The sequence below is a fragment of the Schistocerca americana genome, chromosome 4, assembly GCF_021461395.2.
Source record: "Schistocerca americana isolate TAMUIC-IGC-003095 chromosome 4, iqSchAmer2.1, whole genome shotgun sequence".
Lineage (NCBI taxonomy): Eukaryota > Metazoa > Arthropoda > Insecta > Orthoptera > Acrididae > Schistocerca > Schistocerca americana.
In genome coordinates this window covers 181,829,193-181,855,501 of record NC_060122.1, presented here as the reverse complement: position 1 = coordinate 181,855,501, position 26,309 = coordinate 181,829,193, and the positions used below count along the sequence as shown (strand labels likewise).

The window sequence follows — 26,309 nt, the reverse complement described above, 5'->3', positions numbered from 1 at the left end:
GCAAAGGCAAAACAAGGCTAATGGAATGTAGTCACATTAAATCAGGCGATGCTGAGGGAATTAGATTAGGAAGTGAGACACTTAAAGTAGTAAATGAGTTGTGCTATTTGGGAAGCAAAGTAACTGATGATGGTCAAAGTAGGGAGGATATAAAATGTAGCCTGGCAATGGCAAGAAGAGCTTTTCAGAAGAAGAGAAATTTGTTAACATCGAGTGCAGAGTTAAGTGTCAGAAAGTCCTTTCTGAAAGTTTTTGTATGGAGTGTAGCCATGTATAGCAGTGAAACATGGACGATAAACAGTTTAGACAAGAAGAAACGTTGTACAACAAAAAATGCTGAAGATTAGATGGGTAGATCATGTAATGAATGAGGAGGTGGTGAATAGAATTGGGGAGAAGGGAAATTTGTGGTACAACTTGACAAAAGGAAGGGATTGGTTGATAGGTCACCTTTTCATGCATTAAGGGGTCCCCAGTTTAAGTACTGGAGGCAAGGGGGCAGTAAAAATCATAGAAAAATTTTAGAGTGAAACCGAGAGGTGAACACAATAAGCAGATTCAGGGGGATGAAGGTTGCAGTAGTTACTTGGAGATAAAGGGACTTGCACAGGATAGAGTAGCATGGAGAGCTGCATTAAACCAGTCTTTGGACTGAACACCACAACAACGAGAGTGTACTGTAGGGTTGTGCACAGCAGTCATTACACTGTCATATCAGTGAAAGACAGTAAAGTCATATTTCCTAAATGAAAAATGCAATTGCATAGATTGAAAAATGCTCAAAATGTTTAATGGCCCTGTAAATGAAAATATTCATAATCCCAAATATACATAGTACAAGTGTGGTAGGATTTTGAAACCAGTTGCAACTGTAGTTACTCACTCACTGATGCCCCCATTCACTCTTCATTGGATTAGAAATGCTTCCCTTCTAATGCATCTTTCAACAGTCCAAAGATGTAAATGACATTGGAGACAGTTAAGGTGTCATGCAGTATCTTTGATGGTACAGCAGTAACTGAATCAACAGTAAGACTGTGGACATTGTTGGCTAATAGAAATACTTGTGAATTAAGAAATTAGCATCATTGGCTACAATAATGCATTCACTATGTTGTTCATAGTAGCTTAACCACTTTCTATGTTTTTACACGTTATTAAACCTACTTCTGCATTACCCCTATTTGATTTTGTATTTATAATCATTTATATAACTGACCAGAAGTCCTATTCCTCCTGCTACCGAACTTCACTAATTCCCACTATATCTAACTTTAACCTATTCTTTTTTAATTTTTAATTTTTCTAACCTACCTGCCTGATTAAGGGATCTGACATTCCACATGTGGATCAGTAGTATATTAGTTTTGTGTCTCCTGATAACGACGTCCTCCTCAGTAGTCCGTGCATGGAGATCCAAATGGAGGACTGTTTTACCTCTGGAATATTTTACCTAAGAGGATGCCATCATCATTTAACCATACAGTAGAGCTTCATACCCTCGGGGGAAAAAACGGTGGCTGTAGTTTTCCATTTGCTTTCAGGCATTTGCAGTACCAGCACAGTAAGGCAGTTTTGGCTGATGTTTCAAGGCCAGATCAGTCAATCATCCAGTCTATTGCTGGAATTGCTGAAAAGGCTGCTGCCCCTCTTCAGAAACCACACTTTTGTCTGCATCCCAGTTGGTACCCCTCTGTTGTGGTTGCCCCTACTGTATGGCTATCTGTATCGCTGAAGCACATCAAGCCTACCCACTAAAGGAAAGGATCATGGTTCATGGGAAAAGGGGGTGGGGGAATTGTAAGACTAATAGTTCCTGAAAAGTTACAGTTCTCAAAAGTAACTTGTAACTGAGGAGAAAACAGGACACTTTAAATTCTCTAATTCAGATTGTTTCTACGTAAGTTATTTATCTCGCAAAAAGCATATGTGAAAGAAAGAGAAGTGGGATATTTTATTGCATTTATGGTTCAACAGAAATATTTAATGGCAAGTTTACAGTGCAGAACTGATACAAAAATCAAGTTTATGCGAGCTTCTTTCAATGTGCCTGCAACCAAAGGATCAAGAGTATGCTATGAAGTTATGTAATTTAGACGTATTAGTCTATAGCATAAATATCATGTAGATCCATGACACCATCACAGATAGTACAAAACTAATGCATACCAATATGTAGCAGTTTGTGCAGGCTAACATATTCAATGAAATGCATACTTACACATTAATGATATAAGAGATTGTGAAAAGAGTATGTATGAGAGCATAAATCACTACTTGTCAAATAGGGGAGGCAGTAAGGAGTGAACAGATATGAAAAAACTGGATAAGGACAAGTAGGACTTGCACTCAGAGGGTTCCGTACAAACTTAATTATGTATGTAGTTAATAATAATAATAATTTAGTGTGGCTCAGATTGCCTGGTTCATGTCTTTCTGATGGACACAACTTTGGTGACCTGTGTTTTCCCAACTAATGCCAGTTATCCAACGGAGGAAATTGGACGCACAGTTTAACATGGAGTCTGAACTGCATGTGGTTTCTAATGACTCTTCATATTGCTGAGAGGCGAAGGCTAGGTTTAAACAAACAGGAAAAAACCCATCAGCCAACGGAAATTTGATCCCATGACCTTGTTGTTTACAAGAACACACTTTATCACTACACCTTCAGGATCGACATGTATATCGATATTTCATCTATAGGTTTTGATGAGTGAGTTTGTGAGGATCAAACTATGTGAAATATACGGCCATGTCTTTTGATTGCATTAACTTAGAAGCTTAAATTATTTACACAGCCAAGAGACCATAGAGCTTAGCATTTGACATAAATTTCAACTTCATATCTCTACCCCATTCCTGAGAAGAAGGGGTCTTGACAGCCAGACAGGTAGACAAACAGGCAGATTGACAGACTGACTGACTGACCGACCAGCTGACTGTTTCTCTGTCTGTCTGTCAGTCAGTCAGTCAGTCAGAGGATGGACAGACAACAAATTAAAAAAAAAATTATATACTCACAAGTTAACCATTTTCAATTTTTTTCCTTTACTTGTACTGTGAAACGTTGCTTCTTGCCAAATTTTATGATTCTAGGTGAATGAGGAGTATCCTATAGGTTTTGATGGGTGAGTTTGCAAGTATCAAAATATCTGAGAAAAATGACCATTTCTTTTGATTTTGTTGACTTACAAGCTTAAACTGTTTACACTGCCAAGCGACCTTACGCCTTAGTGTGTCACATTACTTTCAACTTGATATCTCTATCCATTTATGAGAAAAAGGGGTCATTACAGTTAGACAGACAACAAAGTGACCATATAAGGGTTCCATTTTCACAGATTAAGGTACAGAACACTAAAAAGGGGGAAAAGTGTTTTTGGACAAGTGCTTCCTCAGAGCTAGAAATGTTGAAGGGGAATGCAAGTATGTGCTCTCTCTCTCTCTCTCTCTCTCTCTCTCTCTCTCTCTCACACACACACACACACACACACACACACACACACACACACGAAAGAGCGAGAGAGAGTGAGTGAGAGAGTGAGAGTGGGGGGGGGGGGGGGGGCAGGAGGGTTGCAGAATAGTGAAAACATGTAGGGGAAGGTTTCAAGAAAGACTTGGGGTGAAATAGAGGGAAAAAAATAATTGGGGGAGGGGGTGGTAAGAGTATGATGAGACCATAGGGGAATCAGGGGTTGCTGACAGGAACTGAGGTCTAAGCATACATTGCAGGATGCATTCCTACTTGTGCAGCTGAGAACTCTTGTGGTGATGAGGAGAATCCAACTGACTTTTGCTCTGAAAGAGCTGTTGAAGTCAATCTTGTTGCGTTGTGCAGCATGCTAAGTAGTATGGTAGTCTGGTTGGCCTCTGGCTACAGTTAACTGGTCACCTTTCATGCGGGCGACTAGAAGTCGTACTCCTTTAGAATGCTGTGGCAGTGGTTCAAACGCATTTCATGTATAATATAGCTATACATGGTCATATGTATTACCTCTTCCGTGACGTAAAAATAGACGGTTGCATTTATTGCTTTGAAGTTTTGTGTTTCTGCTGAGCTGATGGTTATTAAGTCTAGTGTTCTCAGAGGCGTGTCTCCTGGTATAGTAACAGTAATTGATAACGTTTCAACGTCTTGTTGGCCAACATAAACTCTGGAAACAGAAAAGTTGATTGTCAGATTTCTCACATAATAAAGTTTGTCTTTATGTTAGTAACGTGTTAATGTGATACTTGACATTATGATAGAAAAACAGGTTATGGTCATACCCTTCAATTATAGAGAGCTATAATGATGATTCTTTCGTTTTCAAAGTTCTATGTTTTCCAAAGCATTACATGTAAAAATATGACTGATGCAAGAATAGAACCGTAACTCACGGACTTGAAATTGTGCCCTTCAATTGGCGTTATGAGAGCAGTACTTGGATGAAATGGCGACAAAGGGAGAAAGGAGATTTTGTGTGTTGGAATACGCGAGATGTTTATCTGTTAAAACAATGCAGCATGCATTCAGAAGGAATTATGGAAAAGAACCCCCACGTAAACAGAAAAAATACATGTTGGTGTCGACAGTTTAGGAATACTGGTTGCCTTTGTAAATGGAAAAGTACGGGGCGACCTTGTGTGTCATGCTATCGTGGAGAAGGTGAGGGAAAGTATCGTAATCAGACTAAAATAATGAACGGTCCGCGCAACCCGGGTTCCCGGATTCGATTCCCGACGGGGTCAGGGATTTTCTCTGCCTCGTGATGACTGGGTGTTGTGTGATGTCCTTAGGTTAGTTAGGTTTAAGTAGTTCTAAGTTCTAGGAGACTGATGACCATAGCTGTTAAGTCCCGTAGTGCTCAGAGCCATTTGAACCATTTTTGGTCCGCGCAAGCCACGAACTTGGAATTCCGTAGCAAACTGTGTGGAAAATTTTGCGACGGCAGTTACATTTTAGGTCGTATCATCTGCAGCTCGTGCCATAAATAAAACTGGAAAAATAAGGCGTGCGCTTTCAGTTTTGCATCGCAATGCAGGACTCACTTCAGGATGAACATTTCGCCCCTAAGCTGATGTTCAGTGAAAAAGCAACCTTCTATTTGCCTGGAAGGGTTAACCGCCGCAATGTGAGAGGTGGGGCTCTGAAAATCCTCATGAACTTGTGGCGCATGGATGAGATTCGCCGATGGTTATTATTTTTTGAACACTGTCACAGACGAAGCTGTACGGACCGTACTACTTCTGCGAGAAGACTGTGACGTGTATCTCTTACTGTGGTAAGTTGCAGCTTTGTTTCCACAACTGACTGCTGATACCGAGAATTTCATCTTCCAACAAGACGGGGCACCCACTCATTGGAATCTAAATGACGAATTTCTGCATTGCTCGATTGAGCGTAGCGGTGAAGACGACGTGGCTCAGTTCCTTTGCCTCTCCCCTCCCCAAAAGGTCGCCTTACCTAACGCCTTCTGTCTCCTTTGGTGGTACAATAAGAACCGTGTTTACGCACGCCCACTGCCAAGGACACAGGAACAGTTCAGAGAACGCGTCAGTGCTGCTGTGATGACCATTGACAGGATGTTGCTACATAAGGTATGGAATGAACTTGACTACCGGTTGAACGTGTGTATTACGACCAGAGGGGCACTTACAAAAAATTGAAGAGTGCAAAATGCAAACTTGGTGAGTTCATGATTCTATTAATGCATCAGTCATGCTTCTACATGTAATATTTTGGAAAATATTGAGCTTAGAAAGTGAGTGAATCATTTATTGAACCCTTTATATAGTACAAAAATTGCTACATTGAGGTGACAAAAGTCGTGGGATAGCCATATGCACACATACAGATTGCGGTAGTATCGCGTACATGAAGTATAAGAGGGAGTGCATTGACGGAGTTATAATTTGTACTCAGGTGATTCATGTGAAAAGAATTCCGGCGTGGTTATGGCCGCACGACGGGAATTAACAGACTTTGAATGCGGAATGATAGTTGGAGCTAGACTCATCGGGCATTCCGTTTCGGGAAACATTAGGGAATTTAATATTCCGAGATCCACATTGTCACGAGTGTGCCGAGAATACCAAATTTCAGGTATCATCTCTCACCAGGGACAACGTAGTGAGAGGACGGCCTTCAATTAACGACCGAGAGCAGCAGCGTTTGCGTAGTTTTGTCAGTGCTAACAGACAAGCAACACTACGCGAAATAACCGTAGAAATCAATGTTGGGCGTAAGGCGAACGTATCCGTTAGAACATTGCGGCAAATTTTGGCGTTAGTGGGCTATGGCTGCAGACATCGACGCAAGTGCTTTTGCCAACATTACTACTCGTCCGCAGCGCCTCACCTGGGCTCGTCAGCATATAGGTTGGAGCCTAGACGACTGGAAAACCGTGGTATGGTTAGATGAGTCCCGATTTCAGTTGGTAAGAACTGATGGAAGGGTTAGTGTGTGGCGCAGACTCCACGAAGCAATGGACCCAAGTTGTGAACAAGGCACTGCGCAAGCTGATGGTGGCTCAGTAATTGTATGGACTGTGTTTACATGGAGTGGACTGGGTCCACTGTGCAATTGAGCCGATCATTGATTGGAAATGGTCATGTTCGGTCATTTGGAGACCACTTGCAGCCATTCATGTTTCCAAACAACGATATACTTTTTGTGCGCGACAATGCGCCATGTCACTGGGCCATAATTGTTCGCTATTGATTTGAAGAACAAGCTGGACGATTCGAGCGAATGTTTGGTCACCCAAATCGCCCACATGAATGCCATCGAACATTTATGGGACATCATCGAGAGGTCAGTTCGTGCACAGAATCGTGCACCGGCAACAGTCTCTCAATTACGGACTACTGTTGAGGCAGCACGGCTCAGTATTTCTGCAGGGGACTTCCAACGACTTGTTGAGTCCATGCTAAGTGGAGTTGCTGCACTGCATCGGGCAAAAGGAGGCATCCCATGACTTTTGTCACCTCAAGAGCTAAAATTGATACTGCAGGATAGGTTTTTCTTGCTTACCGTCTCACACCGGCTGTAATGAAGTTGTGCGTATCCGCGATTGTGAGGTAGAGCGCGACGGCGACGCTCCTCTGGTTGATGAAGCGCAGCCGGACCTGGGCCGTCTCTCCGGGCAGAGCTCTCAGTGAGGACGTGTCGTCCAGTTCGACAGTGACAAGCTCCTCCTGCCACTGCTGGCGTTGCTCTCTCTTCGATCGTGACTCTGTGACAAGAACAGGAACTGTTAAGATTCACCAAGCGAAGTGTCGGGCGGTTCTTGGCATGTTGCTGTTACCGTAAGTCACAATACCAGACTCCAACCGGCAAAGGAGCTACGCACCTTTCCTTAACACATTGCGGACGTATCCCGAGTTTACTGTTGTTTCGTGCGCCACTACGGACGGACCTCAAAATAGCTCGTGTCTTCTACACGCTGTCTGTAGATGCCATCTGGTGTGATTTACGAGGCGTGTCTGAAAAGTGAGTAGCGTTTCGTTCTACCGCCACCGCTGCGCTAGAGTCGCAGTTCCGCACGCTCGCAGTCGTCTCTCTGGTTCGTCGTCTTTGCACCGACGCCATTACAGCCCGATTGTGTTGTTATTATATTTGTTAGTGATCGTTCAAAAAGTTTAAGACAGTCTCTGAGCCCACCGGCTGTGAAGTGCATTGTGTAGTAAATTTTTTGAACGCAAATAATTTTAAGCCAGCTAAAATTGATCGCCAACTTGTACAGATTTATGGTGAAAAGATATTGACTGATGGAATGGTGAGAAAGTGGATGAGACAGTTCAATGATGGACGGACCAGTGTTCCTGGAGAAGTACGGAATGGGCGGCCTTCTCTTGTCAATGATTGTGTAGTTCAGAAAGTGAATGAGAAAATTCGTGAAGTCAGACGGCTCACAATAAGAATACTATGTGATGAGTTTTCCAAAATTTCAAAACTGTTTTACCAGAGATTGTCACAAGTCGCTCAAATTTTCGCAAATTGTGTTCTCTACATCCACAGCTACATCTACATCTACATCTACATCCGTACTCCACAAGCCACCTGACGGTGTGTGGCGGAGGGTACTTTGAGTACCTCTGTCAATTCTCCCTTCTGTTCCAGTCCCGTTGGGTTCCCAAATCGCTTACGGGTGTCCACAAAACGAAGCGACTGTGGAGTACTTTGACATTGCTTTCCCGATCCCAATACAGTGGTGAGGGAGATGAATTCTTAAACAGAATTGTGACCAGTGATGAAACTTGGGTTCGTCATGTCACTCCAGAGTCAAAACAACAGTCGACGGAGTGGAGGCACTCACGGCCCCCCACCCACCCCCCAAAAAATAAAAATCGAAACATCGCTATCAGCATAAAAAAAAACCGTATGCACTGTGTTGTGGGCCAGACAGGACATTCTGCTTGTTGAGTTGCTTCGCAGAGACGAAATCTTCAGTGCCGTTCGTTATAATGAAATAGTGAGAAAACTTCGGCGCGCAGTTCGAAACAGAAGGCTTGGAATGTTTAGTCAAGACATTGTGTTGCTTCATGACAACCACGTCTCCATTCTGCTGGTGTCAGTTTAAACCTTATTCAACAATTCGGCCGGGAGCAGTTCGATCATCCGTCCCGTACAGCGCCGATCTCGCACGCTGAACTTGAAGCGTGATTTTTCAGGAAGGCGCTTTGACTGCGAAGATGACGTAAAAAACAGCGGTTAGCAGTGACTGTCTTCACTGATGGCCTTTTCTGTGAAGAGGGCATAGAAAATTTGGTTTGATGGCATAAAAAGGGAGTTGTTTTCCCGCTATTACAAATGTCTGAGCAGTGATGTAACTGCGTAGCAAACCAGCTTAAGAAGTGCTCTTTCTTGTAAGAGTAAATTTTGGTGCGAAAAAGATGTTTTTATGAGTTTCTTACCAAAACGTTACTTATTCCTGGACATGCTTGATATTTTAACTGCTTCGGTGTTTACGCCATCGGTCAATGTATCAGATTTGATTCTCTTCATGTGCATTTCGCATATTTAGAATTTTGATTGTATTTTGATATTTAAAACTTAATGTTTTCGTCTTGAAGTTCTTCCTTCTTTTAGAGACTATCCTGTTCACAAAAGTGAAGAATCTGAAATAGTTTCGTAGGTTCTTGCTGATTATTGAGATTTTGCTTGTGAGAATGAACATCCGGCTGACTGTGCGAATGAATGTCTTTATGCTTCTGAGGACTATTCAAGTGTCAGTAACATCATTAGATCTGTAAATAAGTGCAAGATGACAGTATTTCCCAAGTGATTCCGCCAGTAACGATGAAGGTTATTCTGCTTCTGTGAATGAATTGTTTTGTCATGGTGTTGGTATTTCATTAGTGGAGATGTGAGCTGTATCCCCTGACTTGGCGACAGTTAAATTTGTCATGTTAAAAAAAATATATTTGTAGCTCAGGCATAACTTCTTTACACAAGTTTGTTCTTGTAGTGCTTGGGCATATCAGGGCCTGTTCCAGAAAATTTTTCTGCAGTGAAATGCCCGTATGGCATTATTGGCCGGGAAACTCCCGTCTGGGTGGCTAGCCCGCCGAAGGAGATGGGATGGAATGAAGAGGACAACACAATCACCCAGTCCCCGAGTAGATGAATCTCCGATTCGGCCGGGAATCGAGAAGCATCAGTGCTAAGCACTAGGCGACGAACTGCATTGTGCCACCCAAGTCACGTATCATTTGGCCCCTCCTCCTCACAATCGTCTTGCCTTGTGCTCTTGGTAAGACCTTTAAAAGTAAACAAAATCTTAGAAATGTTGTTGTCAGGGACCGTACCACAAACGGGAAAATGTAACCCTTGTAGGATCACTGTGTTGTTGGAGAACTACACATTATAAAACTTTGTGCAAGACGGATGCCACGTCTGCTCACAATGCATCAAATCCAATTCGCAAGACGATTTCTGATGTGGCGCGTTTTCATAGAAACGGAAGTGATTTTCTGCATCGCTATGTGAGCGTGGATGAAACTTGGATTCGAAATCTTGTATGTTTGATGCTGTGCAGCGCGTAAGAATTCTTTAAAAGACACTGTGCTCTTTCGCTATGAGCTGTATGTAAAAATTAGTAATTGCCAGACCGCTGTTTGGACATACAGCACATCATCAGTGGCATATGCAGGCTGTTTCAAAATGAATATTGTTATTTTAAGGTTTTTTAGTATTTATTACATTCAACTTACAATTGTAAATAATACATCAAATGAAAGAGAAATTCAAACAGTTTTCCTTGCAAGCATTAATGTGAGCAGCAGTCGTCACACGGTACACATCGAGTCGATAGGCGAATTCTTCCCAACCCTTGATCATTGGGTGTGGAGTAATTGTTACAACAACAGCTTCAGTCCTGTTTCTTAAGTCTGGTATATCGGGTGGTAGAGGAGGCACACACACATGATCCTTTGTGAAGACCCCAAAGCTAAAAGCCGCATGGCGTCAGATCCCCTAAATTGGACGTGTTTAGCGCCATATCCCGGCGGAAAGCTTTCTTTTTCGATGAAGCAACTGTAACTGGTGTTTCTTATCTTGATGCGCTAGAGCTATGGCTCTTTCTTCAGTTGGAAGAAGTTGAACCAGAGACCTTTATTTGGCATAAGATGGTGCGCTGTCTCACTGGTATAACTCAGTGCGTAATTGGTTACACGACGTTATACTCGACTGTTGCATTGTCCGCAATTGACCTCCACGTTCACTCGATCTGTTGCCATGCGATTTTTACCTTTGGAGCGTTCATAAAGGATAACGTGTGTTTGCCTCCGCTGCCAGCTGATCTACCCAATTTAAGAAACCAGATTAAGGCAGTTGTTGCAACAAATACTCCAGACACACTGATCAAAGTTTGGTAAGAACTCACTTATCGACTCCATGTGCACCGTGTGATGAATGGTGCTCACATTGAATACTTGCAATAAAAATTATTTGAGTGGCTCTTTCATTTGATGTATTGTTTGTGGTTGTAAGTTAAATGTAGTAAATGCTAAAAATCCCCAAAACACCGACATTCATTCTGAAAACCCAGTATTGTATACGTCTGTATCAAATGACGTATGTATCAATTATCAGTTCCATGGCCGCACGGGGTAGCCTCGCGGTCTAGGGCGCCTTGTCAAGATCCGTGCGGCTCCTCCCGTCGGAGGTTCGAGTCCTCCCTCGGGCATGGGTGAGTGTGTTGTCCTTAGCGTAAGTTAGTTTAAGTTAGATTAGGGACCGATGACCTCTGCAGTTTGGTTCCATAAGACCTTACCACAAGTTTCCAATTTCCAGTTCTGTGTTTTAACTCCGTGACAGTATTGTCCTGCACGACCACAAAGTGTGGCCGTTTAGTGTTTTACAGCTCTAACACGTACGCATGACTACCTGTGCAGCACATTGATCCACATAATGTTTAAATCACAAAGATTTCATATTTGATACAAACGTCATTTTATACAAACGTACAGAATATACGCAGTTGATGATGGATGGTCTCTATCTACGAAAAACCGGCCTTGCAGTCATATTTTTACGTGCAGTTCATGGTGTACAGTAACATATCTCTTGTCAAAGTTGGATTCAGCACTATATACCAGTATAAAAACAAGAATCGAAACAGTGGACAGAAGACGATTCTTCAGGCGAAGAGGATGTAATCAGTATGAAGTACGCCATGGGATGCGAAAGATCCATTAGTTTTCTCTTTATATGTTACTGATATTTCAACTGTTCTCTTCCACTGCATGTGTCACCTATGTGCTGACGAGTTTAAATTATATGTAGATGCAAGTCAACAAATCAGTCCACGGATACCCAGCATATAAACGCGCAGTTAATCGACTTATCGCAAGGGGCCCAAAATAGAAGTTTGAAACTTATTACACCTAAAATGCAAGCAGTTTTAGTCGATTTCAAATTACTTCTTGTTCAGTTCAGAGAATCAGTCTCTGCTATTATCCTGAACAGCGCAGAACTAACTTTTTCTTTCTCTGCAAGGAATTTGGTGACAATTCTGAGCCATCGCAAGCCAGGACTGAACGCACTATTGCAGTCTGTAAGGAGATGTCAACGATTCTGTGTCGCTTCTTGAGCTCAAAAAGAAACTCGTAGAACCGCTAGTTCTCCTAATTACTGATCATATTTAATATGAAGGCTCACGTTGTCCGTAAATGGCGATGAACGCTTGTGTGCAATGCATTTGTGATCTTAGTTTTTTTTTCGGTTTGTCACTCCTTCCTACGAACAGTTACTACGGCTACGCGCAGATAAGATGCAAGTTGGAGAGCTTATGGTAGAAACGCAACCGTTTTTATACCTAATATCCCAACAAACTTAAAGGTAGTTTTCGGACATTGTGTTCTTGCTGTAGCAACATATGGCTGTGAACCTAGATTTTAAACGAGTTTTTCAAAAGAAAACTTCTAACAGCTCAGGGAGGTACGGAAAGGTGACTCCTAACTCCCACGAAGAAAGATCGGAAAAGAATCGAAGACATGAAAGCAGTAACAATAGTTCAGGATGTCGTAGAAAGGGCAGAGTCTCTAAAATAGAACTTGACAGAGCGTACTGCACCAAAAATTGACGGTGCATAGACAAAGGGAGTACTAGTGTGAATCCTAGAGAAAGGTGAAGACCATAAGGAAGCCACCCAACCGCTGAGACAATAACATAAAAAAGTCGCAGGCTTCAACTGCCAGAGGACAGCAGAAGACAGAGAGGCGTATTCCTTACCTTAAGATGAGAGAGGCTACAGCTTGTAGAGGCTTAATTAGCTGAACCATAAATAAATAAAGGTGGAGCTCGATTCCGTTACAGATGACTTCAAACTTGTACGGCGGTTGGGAATAATATACGGAAGAAATTTTTGAAAACCGTATACACGTCAATTAATGGGTGCAAAAGTGTTTTACTACACTCAGCTAGAACTCGCACGTGCTTGGAAAGTGCGAAAAAAATCACCGATGGAATGTTATTCTGATCTAGCATTTGGCAGACTCAAAATGACTTGAAGCCTGCTGGATGAGAAAAGATATGTACCAATTCCTATACAGCATGCACAGAATCAGTGAATGTCTTGTTACCAGCTTGTGTGCTTTAAATAATGTAGCAATTATATCAGTATTTTTCTATCTCTTTCCATCGAGTAAATACGAGGGGTATTCGGAAACTAAGTTCTGATTGGTCAAGAAATGGAAACTATAGCGAAAATTTAATAAAGCTTGGCGCATGTGTGTTTGACAGTGTCTCTAGTATCCCTGTTAGTTGCATCACTTGGCTCTTTTCGGTTCTGGGCGCATGGTGAGCACATAAAAATGCGTATAGAATAGTGTCTCCACCAACTATGAGGACCTGGTGAGAGATTTCGCCTGATGTTATGCAACCCACATTACAGAACTGTCATACGGTTCCTCCTCCGTGACAATTCTCGGTCGCAATAAGCAGGGGCAATGAATATGCTCCTGCAGCCTTTTCGATTAGAAGTGTTTCATCACCCGCACTACTGCCGGTAATTGGCTCCCTTTGTGTTTGACCTCTGCTCACATTAACTACTGGCTACGAAGGCAACATTTTCGCACAGACAACGAGCCATAGATGAGCGCAGAGAATTGGCGGGAAGCAGAGGCGGCTGCCTTCTATGGCGAGGGTATGGGAAAGTTAGTATAACGATGCGACAGGTGTCGTAGCTGGAACGGCGACTATGTAGAGAAGTAGCTGGAAGGTGGAGCCATCTGTCCCAAATAAAACGTTTCTGATTTTCAATGTAGTTTCCATTTCGCGACTGATCGGAACTTACTTTCTGGACAAGTCTCGTATAAATATGCCCTCCTCCTCATATCATTTACATAAATGAAAAGTTTCCCGGTAATTCGCAGTATTACCATTCCTTTTCCTCCACTCCACTGAGATCATTTCGTCCACATTCACAGACATTCTAAAAAGCAAGCGGGAACCTGCCAAATCAGTCACGAATCAAAAGCGATACCGAGCTAGTTGGCGCACGTGTAAGAGACTGGATTTGTGATCGGGAAGTTGGCAGTTCAAATCGCAGTGCGGCATGAATTCGTTTATGTGGAATGTGGGGAAGGTTCCTTTAAATGGTCAACATCCGACGTTCCTTGCCCATTTATTCTCCAATCCGTACTTGTGATACGTCACTAATGATCTCATCATCGGCGGGACGTTAAGCTCTAATTTTCCTTCCTTTTTTCAAACACTGTAATCCGTTGTGTTTGTTCTGTGGTTTGACGGGGCGCGCCACGACTTTCTCCCCTTTGGTGACCATTTCAGAGTAGCACTTACTCCCAACGCTCTCAACTATTTGTTGGATGTATTCCAATCTCGGTCTTTCCCTACAATCTTTACCTTCTGAAGCTCCCTCTGAAACCATGGAAGTTATTTGCTGATGTCTTAACAGGTCATGTCATCCTGCCCCAACTTCGTGCCAATGTTTTCCTCATATCTCTGTCCTCGCCGATTCTGCTGAGCACCGCCTCATTTCTTACCTTACAAGTCCATCTAATTTTCAGCGTCCTTCTGGCGCACATCATCTCAGATGCGTCGATTCTCGTCTTCTCCGTTTCCCCCACAGTCCGCGATTCACTTCCATGTAGTACTTTGACCCAGACTTATATTCTCACAGTTTTGTACCTCAAATTGTCCGCCCCTGGTAGCTGAGTGGTCAGCGTGACAGACTGTAAATCCTAAGGGCCCGGGTTCGATTCCCGGCTGGGTCGGAGATTTTCTCCGCTCAGGGACTGGGTGTTGTGTTGTCCTAATCATCATCATTTCATCCCCATCGACGCGCAGGTCGCCGAAGTGGCGTCAACTCGAAAGACCTGCACCAGGCGAACGGTCTACCCGACGGGAGGCCCTAGCCATACGACATTTCATTTCATCCCTCAAATTGAGGCCAGTGTTTTTCGCCAGGGATGCCCTCTTTGCCATTGTTAAGTCTGTGTTTTATGCCTCCCTTGCTTCGTCCGTCATACGCTAGTTTGCTACGTAGGTAGCAGAATCCCTTAACTTCATCTGTTTCCCCAATCTTCACTTTAAGTTGATCGCTAATCTCATTTCTGCTAAACATTTGAATTCATATGTTGTGCTCATTAGACTTAATTCCATTCAACACGCCCTGTAATTCTTCTTGACTTTGGCATAGCATGATCATCAGCGAATCTTATCAATGGTATCCTTTCACGCTGAATTTTAATCCCACTCCTGAACCTTTCCTTTATTTCCTTCATTGCTTCTTCGATATATAGATTCAACATTAAGGGCGAAATGCAGCGTCCATGCCTTACACCATTTGTAATCCGAGCACTTCAGTCTTGGTCTTCCGTACGTATTGCCCTCTCTTGGTTCTTGTACATGTCTATTTTCCGTCTCTCCCTAAAGCTTACTGCTATTTTTCCCAGAACTTTGAACATCTTGCATCATTTTACATTGTCGAACGCTTTTCCAGACTAATGTCTACGGTAATATTTCCGGATCACGTCACTTCATTTTTCTTTGGTACATTCTCTATCGTTGAAGTGCATTTCTCTTAATGTTTCTCCCGCGTTTATAGTTTCTTAAATAAATACCAGATGGGCAGAGGCAGAGGCTGAGCTGGTCGTGATTGCGTCTGGATAGCTCAGTCGGTAAGAATATTACCTACGAGAGGCAAGCATCGAGTCGCGATCCGGCACGCAGTTTTATCCTGCCGGGAAATTTAAACTTATAATTACAGGGTGACAGTTTCGAACCATATGAAATAAAATAGTCATAACTTCTGAACGGTTTGCATTAGGGCGTTCAAACTGCATGGTTGGCCGCGGGACAGGATGGGAATTAGTATCCGCTTGCATGGTTTAGTTTAGCGACGAAGCCCACTTTCATTTGAATGGGTTCGTCAACAAGCAAAATTGGCATATTTGAGGGACTGAGACTCTGCATTTCGCGATCGCGAAATCTCTTAACCCTAACGGGAAAATGTGTGGTGTGCAATGTCCAGTCACGGAATAATTGATGCGATATTCCTTGATAGCACGTTGACTACCGAACGGTCCGTGAAGGTTTTGGAAGATGGTTTCATCCTCATTATCCAAAGACACCCTGATTTCCACAAGATGTGGTTCATGCAAGATGGAGCTCGACCCCATCGAAGCAGGAGAGTGTTTGATGTCCTGTAGGAACACTTGGGGGATCGCATTCTGGCTCTGACGTACACAGAGGCCACTGGCATGGGCCGCCATATTCTCCGAATCTGAACACGTGCGACTCCTTTTTTGCGGGGCTGTATTAAAGATAATGTGTACAGCAATAACCCCAAAACCATTGGAGATGAATACAGCCTTTCAGAAGGTCTTCACAGAATCGATGTTCCGACACTAAAGCTGGTCAAGTAAAATTGCGCTATTCGTCTGCGCCACACCATCGCCAATAATGGAAGACATATCGAACATGTCATAACCTAAATCCGAATATCTGTAATGACGTTTACTTGTTGAATAAAGTATGTGCACGCCGTAGTTGGTAACTACTTTACGTTTTTTTCATATAGTTCAGTGATTGTCACGCTGTACTTTTTTATAATTTAACCAGAAATCACGAAAGCAGCGATTACTTCTCAAAACAACGTATTAACGTTGCACAAAACCATCACGTAGGTAGCTGCTAACGCAGCAATCCGCTTGCGACATGGGAACGAAGAAGACAACTGAATTTTTAATAATTGGGTGGCATTTGGTGTCGTGACGGTTAGGGAAAGTGGCTGGGATGCCCACCATTGTATGATGGCGTCGATGGAAGATTCAACCAAGGACCGACATAGGTCACAACATTCACAGGTACAGTGTCCGTCAAAAAAGTTCCGAGACTAATTTCATACCTGGCGCCTGCTGCGACTTGATTGAAATACAAAACGCGGGCAATTCTTTTCCGTAAAAAAATGTGTTCAGATTTTTCACCAGTTTGTGGTCACTATGTTCAAGATGCCTTATTTCTTTCTTTCGACCTTGGATTGATCAGCAGAAATGGAACAACATTCATCAACTGGCAATGCCTGGAAGTTGCAATGACCGATTGAATTTGAGTAAGCCAGCGATTTTCGCCAGAGGATTTGTCATCAAGGAAACGTATTTATGTATTCGTTTTTTAATTACTCATTCTGGCACGTGGGTCCATGAAGTTTCTGCGTACTAGTCCAAATACTGTCATAAATTCAGAGCCGTTAGATTCTTTCCGCCTTAACATTAGGCAAAGATGATAGCGTCTACGCGTAGATAGCCTATGGCCATGCAACGTCAAAATATCCATTGAAAGTAGCCTACGCGCGCACATCTACTCATATCTGTCGTATGTCGTTGCGTCTGACCAGAGATAGTGATACTGAAAAGCGCCTAGTAGCTGTCTGGTGTGCGTCATTGCGGAACTTGCTTCATCTGTTAACCAGCCAACACTACGAACATTGACCGCAGAATACGAGCTTTCGTGGCCGGGATTTATATCCTTGGTGACTACTGTTTTGAGCAATAGGCCGTGGGCTAAGGCGTGTTTCAGTGCCAACGTTTCTCCGCGTGCACCAGGAAATAGCGAAGTTGGTGAAGGACGTGGATACTTTATTCATTGTTCAGTGTCATTAATATTGACATAGATCAATAGAACCTCTCCATAACATTTAAAAATGAGAGTAATAGCTAATTTGAATAACTAATGCCAGAAACTTTTTTGCAAGACTTCATTCGTTGACTGATTCACATAAGTTTTTACTTTTGAACGTGAACTATGAACCATTTACATAATGGAGATAGGAATGTGGTGTTTGGTTTCTGTGACCGCACGGTGCCAGCTAAGTTTGAGACCTCAGACTTTGTAAGAGATTTTCCAAGAAGTGACTGTTGAAAGAGTCATTCTAGTGTATGCAGAGGGTGCTAAAATGGCGTACACGCTTCAGTAGAGAATGACAGTATGCAGTATATTGTTTCTCAAATAAACATCCTTTTTTTCTCAACACATACTATAGTACAGGGATAAATAAAGTGTCGTTAGAAAGGTTTTTTAAACGGCTTCTTAGCTTGCTTACCGATTTTGCACTACAACTTACTATTTGTGGAAAATTTTAACATAGTGATCGTACTGAGTTAATTGTCGCCGACGATGTGTCGTCTAGTCTGAGGTGCGTGAAACCGAATATTCGCAGTTGTAAACTGTCTTATCGTTATGTTCTGTACGGACTGGAATGCCTTGTCGAAAAGTGTAGTAAATAGCTTGGTGAAACACAATTTACTCAAAAAACAAAACATATCTTTCAGCTCTAAACTATTTAATGGTAGAAAAGAATACACTAGAGAATAAATATATCAATATAAAAATTTCGTGAAGGATCGGAGTAATCCGTTGTCGATGCCAGCACCCCTGGCGGCTGGCGCGGAAAGCGGTGTGACAACTGCATCGTTACGTTAATAAACACACGATCGCGCACAACATAACTGACACTACACTGATAGAGAAGTGTGGCTCGGTCGCTACAACATAAGACTGACTTTTAACTGTCATAGGCAAAAGGGCATCATCGGTGCCCAGCTTTATACGTATATTTTACGTGGATAACTTATTAATCACGAATAAGAGACTCCCTTTTCATATTATTACAAATACCATTTTATTTGTTTTAAAGGGTACTTACTAACTTAATAATTTGTATACAGAATTGCCGTAGATAATAACCGTGACCACTGCGCTGGTTCATTATCTCTACCCGCTGTCCAAGTTGACTTTTATAAACGAATTTATTTTCCGAAACGACAAACATATTTGTCATTGTCGCCTTGAATTGTGATTTACATATTGCTACTACGGCCTAACGTGCTTCCCCAAAGTACGAAGTGCAATTAAAATACAAAAAAAAAGTTGGAGGTTTTAGTGGCCTTGGTGATATACTAGGTAACTATCATAAATTCTTGATTATTATTTCACTTCGTTCGGTTCATTAGATTAGAACCAGTTTTCGTTACATAGACCCAGAAATGAGATGATTTTCGTGGGTTTGGAACATGAAAGTATGACATTTGAATGTAATACTCACTTCTTTGATTATTTGTCAGGAGATTGTCAAGATATGTGAGTGCACTACAGTAAACTGGAAATTCTAATATCTACAGAATTAATATATTGACAGAATGAAACCTAGTATGCATTTATAATAAATTTTATCATACGCAAAATACCTAACCTTGACTGTTGTGATCAAGTGCAGTCAAAACTGAAATCTAACAGACATTTTTTACTTAAGCTGGCCTAAACTTCCAGTTAAGATATTCACTTATAGAGTAGAAGGAGTTGCCTACCAAAAAGTCTTTCAAACTCTATTTAAACTGTGCTTTATCTGAAACCAAGTTTTTAATGGCTGCTGGCAGTTTGTTGAAAATGTGTGTTCCTGAGTATTGGACCCCATTTTGGACCAAGGTAAGTGATTTTAGGTCTTTATGTAGATTGTTCTTACCCCTGCTATTGACACTGTGTATTGAGTTATTAGTTGGAAACAGAGACGTATTATTTACAACAAATTTCATTAAGAAATTAATATACTGAGAAGTAGTGGTTAGAATACCCAGTTCCTTGAAAAGTTTTCTGTATGATGATCTTGAATTTACACCACAAATGAGTCTTATTACACGCTTTTGGACTATAGAAACTTTTGCTCAGTTTGACAAGGTACCCTGAAGTGTGAGCCCATATTACGTAATAGAATGAAAGTATGTAAGGTTTTTTATATTTATATCTCCTACATTTGCTGTCATTCACATTGCAAGTACAGACTTGTTTAACCGCTTAAGGAGTTCTGTGGCATGCAGTTCCCAACTGAATTTACTATCGAGTTGTAACCCCAGAACTGTAACACTGTCAATCTCTTCTATCTCCTTGTCTTTATATGTTATACACGTGCTGGAAGGAAATCTTGTACAGGTTCCGAACTGCATGTAATGGGTCTTTCCAAAGATTAATGACAGTGAATTAGCTTTAAACCATTATTAATGTCAGTGAAATTTGATCAGCAGCCATTTCTAAATCTTGATTTGCTATTTATTACAGTGTTTGCATTATGTCTAATTTAACATCTGGCAACGTATCAGACCAGAGGTCATTAATCTACACAAGAAAAAGCAGTGGACCCAAGATGTAACCTTGAAGAAAACCATATGTAATTAATTCCCAATCAGATGAAGACTGATTACTTACTCCATAGGTATTTCACAAAGGCACTCTTTGTTTCCTGTTCGTTAAATGAAACTTGAAGCATTTTGGAGCACTGCCAGTGACACCATAATATTCCAATTTACTTTAGAGAAAGCTGTGATCACACGGAGAAAGGCGTTTGATACATCACGGAAAATGCCAGTAGCCTCCAATTTGTTATCTAATGAATTAAATACATTCTCAAAGTATGTGTAAATAGCTTTCTCTCTGTCAGAACCTTTAAGAAACCTAAACTGTGGCTTGGACAATAAATTGGCTCAAATGGCTCTGAGCACTATGGGACTTAACTTCTGAGGTCATCAGTCCCCTAGAACTTAGAACTACTTAAACCTAACTAACCGCAGGACATCACACACATCCATGCCCGAGGCAGGATTCGAACCTGCGACCGTAGCGGTCGCGCAGTTCCAGACTGAAGCGCCTAGAACCGTTTGGCCACACCGGCCGGCGGACAATAAATTATTTGCAGTCAGATGCTTGACCACAACCTTTTCAAATATTTTGGAAAAGCTGGGAAAAGTGAAACTGGTCAATAGCTTGACGGTATATCTTTACCCCCCCCCCCCCTCCCGCCCCCTTCTTGTAAAGAGCCTTAGATTCGGCATGTTTTAGTCAGTCTGGAAATGTTCCACTGATAAGAGATTGATTACACAAATAACTTAAGATAGAATTCAACTCGTCTTTGCTTAACTTCGTTGATATGTTATCATAAACTCTGGAGTACTCTGATTTTTAAGTATTTTATGATGGATGCTACTTGCCTGGGAGGAGTGAGTGTCATTTCCATTTTACTGAAGTTATGTGTAAAGACTGGTCTCAGATACTCCCGAACCTGATAACCTCAAGCTGTCAGTGACAGAAACAAAGTACTTGTTTAAGAGGTTTGCAACACTACATGCACTTGTTATCAATGTCTAATTTATTTTCATAGCTAGTTGTTCCTCTTCCTTTCTGGTCACACCTGTCTATTTTAACTGTTTCCCTTATTGTTTTTATTTTGTTACCGGATGTAATTATCTTTTTCTCATAATGAAGCTACATAGATTTCTGATTACTTGCTTTAATATTTTACAATATTCTTTGTAATATATTACAATGCTAACATCAGAGCTGTTCCTAGATAATAGATACACTTTCCTTTTTATCCCACATGATACCTTTATTCGTTGTGAAATCCATTGTTTATTTTTCGACTTCTGTTTACTTTAGGTTACCTTTAGGGGAAAACGATTTTCAAATGAGGCAGTAACTTTATTAAATAAATGCTTTGTATTTTCCATTTGAAACAGAAGTATTGTAAACATCTGTCCAGTCCATGTCCTTGAGCACTCTCCTAAAGTTCTCAACTTTTGACTGATTTATTACCATCCTCTGATCAGTAATAGATTTTATATCCTGACAAGTTTCAATATTTAACATAAGATGCTGCACGTCATTACTGGATAGCCCGTTTACTATTGGCTTTGTGATATGACTTTTCCCCCTAGATTTTTCTACAAAGATATTATCAACAGCAGTCTCAGAGCATTTACATACCCTAGTTGCAAAGTTCACAGTCGGAATTAAATTGAATGACAGTGTTACTGGTTGCGATAATTGTTCTCTGACAGAGTTTTTGAATAAATCCACATTAAAGTCACCAGCAACCACTATTTCCTTGTTCTTTACTTTGAGATGGGCTAAAAGAACGGCCAGATTGTTTTTGAAGATGTTAAAGTTTTCTAAAGGTGCTCTGTATACACTTGAGTATAAAGAATTTATTATGAAATTTCACTTCTGTTGTACAAGCTTCTAAGTGCTGTTCTGAGCAAAATTTATTGACACCAATATTCTTGAAATGAAAACCATTTCTGACAATTATGGCAGCTCCTCCTCTCCCCATATTTTCTTCATTTCCACAACTACCCTTATCCCAACGACTACACGTATTCCAAATAGTGTCATTATTTAAAATTATAAAAGTACGAAAGTTTCGCAAGGATCCCCAGGTGCTTTATAAACATGATGCTAAATTGATAAGTAAGACAAATTTACCGTCCTTCCCCAAAATGGCTGTCGGAAACGTGCAGGTAGACCTTCTTGTGACGAATTTTTGCCTGAGAGACATTCCTGAAAGTGTTACTGCATTTTCTGTTTATCCCCCGAGCCCTGTCAGTGTAACACGTTTATCGTTTGTGCTTTAGGGTTCCAGTGTTACAGAGGTAGTAGTATAGAGGTAGCATAGAGTAGTGCTGAATCCGGAGAATGCGGGAGACATTCAGATCCTTTTCTTGTGTCCCTTGTTGCGGAAGAACGATGTTGAGGTAAGCATTTCCGCGTGGGTAAAAGTGTGGGCAGTTTTATGTTGTTAAAAGTCAAATGCCCCATTATGTTAGAGCTAGTAATCGCAGGTAATGTCTGAGGAGGTTGGCGGTGCAGGGGCGTGGCACGTTCGAATACGCTTCGCGTTTACTATGGCGTCATAACAGTCTAATCATGATACTCCCGATAAATTGCCTTCCTTTGTCACGTGCCGGCCGGAGTGGCCGAGCGGTTCTAGGCGCTACAGTCTGGAACTGCGCGACCGCTACGGTCGCAGGTTCGCATCCTGCCTCGGGCATGGATGTGTGTGATGTCCTTAGGTTAGTTAGGTTTAAGTAGTTCTAAGTTCTAGGGGGACTGATGACCTCAGCAGTTAAGTCCCATAGTGCTCAGAGCCATTTGAGCCTGTGTCACGTAAATATGTGGATAAACATGTGGATTATTTACACAGCAATACACTCGATTACGTTGTCTTTACGAACCCATTCGAATTATACTGTGTTTATTGGACCAACTTGTTTTTCGCGCTTATTCTTCCTCGTGGACGATGTTCGAAAGCAAGCCCATTACTCTCCAAGCAAGGCCGTTCTCGGTTAATGAAAACAAAAGTTTCAGTATGTTCACTGTAGGCACTGAGGGAAAAAAGTCCCAACACAAGATAAACGAAAGTTTGTAGTGTGTTTTTACATCTGAATGACGTCGTCTATTCAAATTTCGTACCAGTCGCATAATAGCGGCGCTAGTAGCGCCACTATGACTGTACATCAGGTTTGCTTTCACTACGCGCTGTAACGGTCGTGAGCATTAGTTATTTTTGAGATTGGACGTACTGAGTTGATGTCAGTAAAGATGGCGACACCATTAACAACACTTCATTGAGTTTGGACGAGGTCGTGTAATAGGGCTACGAGTAGCTGGAAGTTTCTTATGCGGTACTGCAGGAAGACTTCGCAGAAATGTAGCCACTGTACTCGATTGCTGGCAGCGGTGGTCGCCAGAAGGTACGGTTGCAAGAAGATCGGGCTCCTGACCGCCACGTGGCACTACCGAGAGGGAAGACCATCGTGTTCGTCATACGACTCTCGAGCATCGCACTGCACCTGCAGCAACAATTTGAGCATATGTTGGCACCACAGTGGCACAACGAACTGTTACAAGGCAGACGCCCAGTAGCGTGCATTCCACTGCCCATAAACCACCACCATTTGCGACTTCGGTGGTGTCAACGAGAGCTCAGCGGGAGGGCAGAGCGGAAGTCCGTTGCGTTTTCTGATGAAAACCGGTTCTGCCTTGGTGCCTAGGATGTTGCTGTGGGGTTAGGTATAAGCCCGCTGAGCACCTGCAACCTACCTGTCTGGGGCCAAGACACACTTGACCTACACCTAGAGTTATGGTCTGGGATTACGATTTCCTATGACAGCAGGAACACTCTTGTGGTTATCCACGCTCTCTGACTGCAACTTTGTTCGTCAGTCTGGTCATTTCGACGTGTGCTGCTATTCATGAACAACTTCCAGTGGGTGTTCTCCCGACCTGTTGTGCTGCGATTCGTGAACGGCATTCCAGTGGGTGTTTTCCAACAGGACAACGCTCGCCCACATACCGCTGTTGTAACCCAACATGCGCTACAAAGTGTCGATATATTACCTTGGCCTACTCGGTGGACAGATCTGTCTCCAATCGATCATGCATGGGGCATCATCGGACGACAACTCTAGTTTCATCCGCATCCAGCATTAACCGTCCCTGTATTGACCTACCAAGAGCAACAGGCATGGAACTCCGTCGCACAAACTGACACCGACACCGGTATTCCACAATGCATGCACGTTTGCGTGCTTGCATTCAACATTCTAGCGGTCACACCTGTTACTAGTGTACCAGCATTCCACATTTGCAAAGACTTTTCTGTCGATTACATTACCCTCTGAACTTGCAACGTTAATCACTTAAATATGTTACCGAGATAAGTGTATTCCAGAAATTTCATTACTCTCTGTTGATTATTTCGTGGTTCTGTGATTTCCCCCCGTTAGTGTATACTTACCTCTGTAGCCCTGATCGGTAGCGCACACTTGGGCCGTGACGCTCGACTCTTCAAGTACTCGGTTCGTATCCCGATGGTGGAAGAAATATTCGCCGATAGTATTTCGCCGGCAAGAGGAGGGAAAATAGTGGCGTAAAGTTCTTGATCACAAACCTTTGCACAAGTATACGCTTTGTCACGCGTATTTAAGAGCAGGTGACATTGTTGCTGATTAGAGAAAATGAATGGTTCAATATGTAGTGAAGCGTGCGCTTTTCGGAACCTTCCTGGCAGATTAAAATCAATACAGTGTGGGGGAAACATCTGTCAAAGTTGGGGAGAGGCTTTGGCAGAAATTAATTTGCGAGGACGTGTGGGACGTGCCTTGATAGCTCAGCGGTTGAGAGAAAAGTTCGCGGAAGGCAAGTTTCTGTGTACTATTCCCAGGTGTGTGTATAGTTTCAATCCGGCAGGAAACTTAACAGTTGCTTATTATCCGTCCCTCCGTTCGGGGACGGTAAGCTCTTGGCGCTGTTCGAGAAGCGTAATCTATGTCCGAGAATATCGCCGTCGAATGCAAGACTCAGATTGCTTATTTAACTTAATATTCATTAAATTATTGTTAGTGATTTGCTAAAGAAGTAAACTATGCCTTGCATAAGGCGGAAATTCTCTTCAGTTTTTCTGCACAAGCACAGAAAACACGAAGAGCTGCAATATCGTAAAGATGACCGTAGTAGACACCCGGTTTCCCTCTCTCCTTCACTTATCACAGTCATGCACACGACTTAGATACACATTTTACACTTCAGGAAAAGTCGGAAGGAGACAGAGGGAAATCATCTTTGCTGTACATGCGCCAGAATACTCGGCTAGGTAGCTGACGCAAGTAATTGAATCGATAGAGATCGAATTCATTTGGCCGGTATTGATTCTTTCTCGGTCGCCACAGACTCCAACTAGTAGACGACATTGCGTTTAATGTGGGTCTAACATATCAAAAAATAAAATTACATCAAACTCGGACGCATAGAACAATTCATCGACCGTTTACTCCTTGTATTTCTGCTTTTGTAGAGACAGACGCCTTAAGCACAGCGTTATCTCTCGTAAGCAATCTCATCGTCTCTTCCTAGAGCACGGCGGCCATTTCCTGCGCGGTGAACTAACTTAAAGACTTGATAAGACTCGTAATGAGAATGCGACGTATGGTTTTTCGGTTAACTTGTGTTTAACACAATAAGTAGGACTATATTCACCCAGTATTTGACATTCACAAAATAATAAAAGGAAAAAGTTCATAGCTTACTGCATTTTAGCTGTTCATGCAGTAGAACTTCAGCTTCATGCGTGACGCTTTAATTCATTACCTCTTGCGCAACACATTTTGCACACTGCATCCACATATACGACCGAGTGCACCGGTACCTGTAAAACTATATCGAAAAAAAATTAATTATTTCATGTCAAGAAACCTTTTGTTAATCTAACACGTTCCACATCATAACTGAGTATCGTATTCATGATGCATTGAACAAGTAGTTGATCTAATCTAGAGTTCAAGACATACGCAGTCATAAATATTGAGATATGTTTTTCTTAAAACTGAGCGCAAATTACCCAGACTATACTAATCTCATGTTTTTTAACGAGAACACTTATTTCAAATCTTTGTAAACATTATCTCGCTTACGTGCTTAATGTCAAATATTTAACTAATTAATTCGTTTGTAATCAGACGTTCGGAGCTGTTTT

At 42.0% G+C, this 26,309-nt stretch overlaps 2 protein-coding genes across 2 annotated transcripts in view; one reads left to right on the top strand and one right to left on the bottom strand.

The window, feature by feature from the left end:
* The window catches only part of LOC124612903 (phospholipase DDHD2), a 200,643-nt gene that overhangs the window by 30,090 nt on the left and 144,244 nt on the right, over positions 1–26,309 (top strand). The gene's annotated exons all lie outside the window — the stretch shown is intronic.
* The window catches only part of LOC124612904, a 61,759-nt gene that overhangs the window by 7,868 nt on the left and 27,582 nt on the right, over positions 1–26,309 (bottom strand). Inside the window, exons 2-3 of the mRNA XM_047141376.1 lie at positions 7,019–7,220; positions 3,998–4,157 (exon numbers count right to left, since the gene is read on the bottom strand). Coding sequence (XP_046997332.1) covers positions 3,998–4,157; positions 7,019–7,220 — 362 coding nt within the window. The remainder of the gene's footprint in view (positions 1–3,997; positions 4,158–7,018; positions 7,221–26,309) is intronic.